Source organism: Solanum pennellii, chromosome 4, assembly GCF_001406875.1.
Source record: "Solanum pennellii chromosome 4, SPENNV200".
Classification (NCBI taxonomy): Eukaryota; Viridiplantae; Streptophyta; class Magnoliopsida; order Solanales; family Solanaceae; genus Solanum; species Solanum pennellii.
Window position 1 is genome coordinate 43,208,585 of NC_028640.1, and position 6,393 is coordinate 43,214,977.

The 6,393-nt window shown below is 34.6% G+C and overlaps 1 protein-coding gene across 1 annotated transcript; it reads left to right on the forward strand.

The window, feature by feature from the left end:
• Positions 1-1,296: 1,296 nt before the first annotated feature.
• LOC107017790 (protein MODIFIED TRANSPORT TO THE VACUOLE 1) lies at positions 1,297-6,233 on the forward strand. The gene is made up of 5 exons (XM_015218053.2): positions 1,297-1,624; positions 1,697-2,374; positions 2,539-2,694; positions 3,590-4,555; positions 5,788-6,233. The coding sequence occupies exons 1-5, from the start codon at positions 1,418-1,420 to the stop codon at positions 5,827-5,829; spliced, it is 2,049 nt and encodes a 682-aa protein (XP_015073539.1). The 5' UTR covers positions 1,297-1,417; the 3' UTR covers positions 5,830-6,233.
• The last annotated feature ends 160 nt before the right edge of the window (positions 6,234-6,393 follow it).

Genomic DNA, 6,393 nt, shown 5'->3' on the forward strand with positions numbered 1-6,393 from the left:
GAGATTACATTTATAGGCACGGGGCAACCTAAACTGGTGTAAATCATCAAAAACTAACCTTAATAATGAAAGAACTCCATAGGAACCCTCTCTTAAGCTTTCTTTCTGGTCTGAATGTGAAAGGAAATGCTTTCATGGCTTAAATCCTTGAGTAAGCCGACATACCACATTTTTTACCCGATTCGGACTCCACCCGGATTTTGCCCCAGCAGTCCGCAATAAAACTCTCATAACTTCTTACTCCAATGTCGATTGGATATGGGTTTTGTGCGTTGCAAGCTAGACTCGTAAGAATGGGTTATAGGCCTTCTAACTCTTTATATATTGAGATAAAACATCCAAGACATTTGACCCAAGTTTAAGATAAATCTTTAAAAAGGAACTTACTAACTTTTCTTTTGCCACTTACCTAACTTCAAAATTTGAGATACAACCCTTTTAACACTTAGTATAGGAAATACCACATCATTCTTAATTCAGTACCCCCTTTCATTGTCTTTCCATAAAGGTACAAGTTAATTTAGATGTTTTAAGAAGTCAGGGTGTTACATTCAATTTAGATAATTGCACTCCATAACTATTATTCGATTTTTTATAGAGGCTATAATTTGTATATTCTGCTCGTTTGTATCTTTAAATTACGAATATACAAATAGGTTAAGTATATACAAAATTTTGTATTTATACAGATAGGAATTATTCAGATTTCTATTTGTCTATTGCTTACGAATATACAAATATGGTAAGCATATATAAATTCTGTATTTATACATTTGGGAGTTTTTTCGCTTGTCAATATACAAATATGTATATCAATTTTCATAAATCATATACAAAATTCTTTATTTATAAAATCAACAAACGAATTATACAAATCAAGCAAATGACAAGAATTAAAAAATCTGTAGCCACAAATTATAATATTTTAAAGTGTAGCTATAGTACCTAATTATATAGATTATAAACTAAATGTTTGTGATTTTGTATAATTTTCCCTAAAATAAATGTTAAACGTATATGAGTTTTTGTTAGTTGATCCAGACTAGAACACTATAGCCAATTATTAAAAAAAAAAAGTTGCACAAGTAATTTTGATATCAATGAATTGTTATTTTTATTTTAAGTAATTATACTTTTGGGTGGAAAAGTTGTATTGGAAGAAATTGCAAGAATTGATGAGTGAAATAAATAAAAAGAGTTGTTATGTCATCTTTATTAAATTAAAATTAAATAGAAAGAGAAAAGAAAATTAAATTTTATATTTTATTTATGATATTATATTATATGATAATATAGAAAAATGAAGGCGAAAATGGAGGTGTAGAGAATAATAATATAATAATAAAATTGTGGAGGTGGGTTGGGTTGGGTGAAAAACCCTAAACGTAGATTTGAAGATCAGATCTGAAATTGTTGAATGGATTCAAGCAGGAGGGCGGTAGAGTCGTATTGGAGGTCACGGATGATCGATGGAGCGACCTCTGATGAAGATAAAGTGACGCCTGTTTACAAATTGGAGGAGATTTGTGAGTTGCTTAGATCCTCACATTCCTCTATTGTTAAAGAAGTATCTGAATTCATCCTCAAACGTCTCCAACACAAATCCCCAATTATCAAGCAAAAGGTAACACACATCTTCTATTCCCTCTTTATTTCATTGTTACATACAACCTTGTTTATTTATTTATGTATGCAGGCTCTCAGAGTGATCAAATATGCCGTCGGAAAATCTGGTCCAGAATTCACAAGGGAGATGCAAAGAAATTCAGTCGCTATACGCCAGTTAATTCACTACAAAGGTCAACCCGACCCTTTGAAGGCTGATGCACTCAATAAAGCAGTCCGTGAAACAGCGCAGGAAGCATTATCTGCTCTATTTTCTTCACAAGACACTAAACCTCCCACAGAAAATCTAAATCTTGGTGGCAGGATACAAGGCTTTGGTAATACCAGTTATGAAATCCATGATGATAAGAGGTCTTTCCTCAGTGACGTTGTTGGTGCTACAATTAAACAAGGACTTAATACTCTTACACAATCTCCTCCTCTCAAAAAGAATGATACTGGAACTTATACAAGTCCAAATCTTCAGAGCTCATTGACAACTCAACCTGACACTTCTCACAATCATACTTCTCGCTTTTCAACAAATCCTGCTTCTGCAACTTGGACTCACACTGAAACAACAACCAAGCCACATTCTGCTGAAAAGACCCGAGAAGACAGGTTATTAGAAACTATTGCAACCTCCGGTGGAGTTCGTCTGCAGCCAACTCGGGATGCACTTCAGGTCTTCCTTCTCGAGGCTTCAAAATTAGATGCCTTGGCTTTGACCCATGCCCTTGAGTCAAAGCTGCAATCACCTTCGTGGCAGGTTTGTCTGTTGCTTAGAATTTCAAAAGTTGCTCAGATACTCACGCATTTATCTTCTTTATTTGACACTTCAAACTTTTTTTTTATTTGAACTGATAGACTCTGCTAATTAATGTTGATCTCAAACTAGTTCACATATTTTTACTTGGTCTTCTTTTATGCCAGGTTCGTGTGAAAGCAATCTGTGTCCTCGAGGCCATCTTGAGGAAAAAAGATGATGCTCACTTTGGTACTATGGCATCTTATTTCACTGAAAATAGAGATGTTGTGGTAAAATGCTATGAATCTCCCCAAGCATCATTAAGAGAAAAAGCAAACAAAGTAAGATTTCCAAGATGAACACTCTGCATTTATTTGCCGTCCTCTTATAGAAATGAAGAAACACATACACAAATATTAGTGCAAAGATTAATGTTTTTTTAAAGAGAAGACATGGAGAGAAAGACACTGAGGGAGAGAAAAAAAGAAACTCCAATTTGCATTTATCACATGGTGCTCTAATATTATGTTCACACTTATATTCTTCTAGGTTTTATAGGTCCCTGCTTCTATGCCTTCTAGTTTCATTTTCAAAATCTGCATGTATACTTGATAATTGTATATCTTTCACATAGTGGGTAACTATAAGTTTAAAGGTTGATTGCCATTGATCAGATTTGTAGCTTAGGTTATATATTATAAGGTGGGTATACACTCAAATCTCATCGTTCTGCTCAGAAAAAACTAGAGAAAATGGAGCTCGTCGCACCGGGCATGCCTAGTGCGGGTTACCTCTCCTATGTAGTTTGCGAGGTATTGCATAAGAGCGGGGTTTTACCTTGTGCACACCCAACGGGTAGCGGCTGCGGGTTTCCCTTGTCATAAAAAAAGGTAGACAAATGATACAGAAAACTGTTAATCCAGTGGAACAATTAAAGGTGATGAGACCTAATTTATTTAACCAAAAAATATAAAATTGTAGGTAAAAGAGATGACTAGGAGAACAAATTATCTCATGATCCTCCATGTCATGCACCATTGTGATTCTGACATCAGATCCATAAAGGTGTGAATGGCGGGCATTTAAACAAGTCTCTTGCAGAGTTTGGGTTATACATCTCAGCTTCAGAAGGAAAAGGAAAAAAACATTTAATGTGCATATTTTGGCATCTTGCAACAAATGTATGATTGCATTATGTATCTTCCCTAGTTGAAGTCATGTGATGAATATGGGCAGGTCTTAAGTCTTCTGAATGATGGACAAACAGCTGATGCTGTGGCTCATGTAGATAGGTCAGCAAATGCTTGTAACCCTGCTGTCCAGATGCCTGACTTGATAGACACAGACAATTCTGATTATCTGTTTGGAGCAGATAATTTAACAAATATGCAGAGTAGTGAAGGAATAAAGATTGCATCCACCTCTGCCACCCCTCTGATGGATGATCTATTTGGAGACAAATCGGGCAGCAGCTTTAGTTCCAGCCAAAAGAAAAATGATGATGACCCCTTTGCTGATGTTTCTTTTCACACCAGTAATGAGAAAGCGCCTGAAGCTGATCTCTTTTCTGGAATGACGGTTGACAAATCAGATGCTACTGAAATCCATTCGGTGAATAATAGAAATGGACCTGAACTGTTTGATATCTTTGGTTCCAGTGTTGAAGTTCCTCGGGAGCCTAATAATTCTAGAAAGGATGTTCCTGATTTAATGAATAGTCTCTCTTTGAATGGGAATGAGTCATCCATGGAGCAGAATGGCAGCTCAGGGGCAACCCCCTATCAGAATATATTTCAAGAGCCCACTATTGATCCTCGTCATCAGGCTTCTAATGATGTCATGAATAGCATACTTTCTTCCCAGGCTGGTGGAGTTATTGCAAATCCCATGTTTCCTTTGGGTTCTATGCAGGATAACTTGCCTCCTGGCTTTGTGTTGAATCCATCATTTGCTCCTCAGGCTCTAAACTATAATGCTATGGGAAACATTTTTGCTCAGCAGCAACTCCTTGCAACGCTTTCCAGTTATCAGCAATTAGGGAGCATGCACTCATCCACTAGTGCTAGTCATGCTGCTGATTCTGCTGAAGTTTATGGTTCAGCTCTCCCCGATATCTTCAATGCTAGCATTTCTAAGCAAACTCCTACTTCCTTGATGAACACTTCGAAGAAAGAAGATACAAAGGCATTCGATTTTATCTCGGTAAGTTTGGGTCTTGTGCACCTCCATTTTCTGTTATTGCTTTGAATCTGCATTAAATTGCGACTGTCTTTACGTGCCCCTGATTTTAAAGGTTGCCATTAACAATTCTTTATCTATGCTCTTCCAAACCTCCAAAAATAAAAAAAGAGGTGGTCCTACGCCTTTGTTCTTGTGGTGATATGGAAGTTGTCTGCATTTTATAATGGGGAAATGGTCAGAAATGTCCATAAACTATGTGAAAGGAACAAAATTGTCCTTTGTTTATAGTTTGGCTCAAAAATGGCCTTATCTTTAATACTTCTATTCAAATATGCCCTTGCAGTCCAGAAATGTCCCATAGTTACAAAATGGGTCAAAAATGCCCTTTTCCGAATAAATACATCATTTTTTTCTTTTTAAACACATCTTCTTTCTAATTAAAATATTATTAATGAACACTATTCTTGTTTTCATTGATAAAAATGTAGGAGATATTATTTTTCTTTTTATTCTCATTTTATCAATTAAAATAAAATAACTTTAGGTACCTTTGACAAATAATATGTGTCATATATAGAGCATCATATTATATCTCCATCATTCATTTATTTTTATATAACACTAAAAAATAATGATGATAAAATAAGAAACATTTTTATTTTTTTCTGAATTTAAGTAAGATAAAGAATTGCTAATTTTTTTTAAAAAACATTATTAGAAAAAGAATATGTTAGAGAAAAGACAGAAAGCCAGCACTGGAGCTCTGCCGAATTTTTAAAAGGACACTTTAACTTTGCAACTGTCCTATTACCTCACTAAACAATTTTGAATAGATATAATCACATCATTTTTTGTCCATTTGACATAGAAAGTGGTGTGCACTCTCTCATGAGCAGTCTAAAATAACTAATATAATTATATTTTTACAAGTATTTTATTATAAAGTATATTTTCTTGTTCATTGTAATCTCCATTCATTGAACAATAAGGACATTTTTGGACAAAATATTGACGGCATTAACATTTTGGGACCAAGGCAGTTTTGAGCCTTTTCCCTTTTATAATCTGCTAATCCTTTTCTTTTAATATGTTTAGATGCATGCCTCATTCTAGAGCTTGTGTATTTCATCTATTTTTGTGTATGTTGTAAGTTTGTGAACAGCAGGGCACTTGAGAAGACTAGATGACTTCATTTTAGGACCTGTTTTGTGACTCTTGTATGTAACTTTGTTCCCATGGTGTGTTTTTTGCAGGATCATTTGGCTGCAGCTCGTGATCCAAAGAGGGTGATTTGAATGGTAATCATTCAAAGCAAATCAGAATACATTGCTTATAATATGTAGTAGCTATACACAATTTGAAGCACGAATTTAACCTGTAAAGTTCCTTTAAGAGCAGTGCTGTCAGTGTGAAAAGACCAACTATTTTTTTCTTCTTTTCTGCCCAATAATGAGTATTACCTTTACCTGATGAACAAATGTTTGGATGCCATTGCCTTCGGAAATGGAGTGCTGCAAGGGTTTTAGAGGTGTTGTATTCTGATATTACGATAATTATTGGATGACGTTTGGACTTTGGTGTCTCTCATGTTATTCTTTTATTCCCATCTCTGTTGTAAAACTAAAACTCTATAATATGAGAAATATGGCAAATTATGACAAGAAATAAATGAAAGGTAAATTGTGATTTATTTTTTGTATTTACAATGTTTTCTTTTGGCAATTTTTTAACTTTTTATCTTATACGTTTGGATACATTTAGTCCCTCTGTCCTATTTACGGGGTACTCTTTTTACCTTATCCAAAAAAGAATATGATCTTTTTATTATTAGAAACAATAAAAGTTGAAAATATTCATTT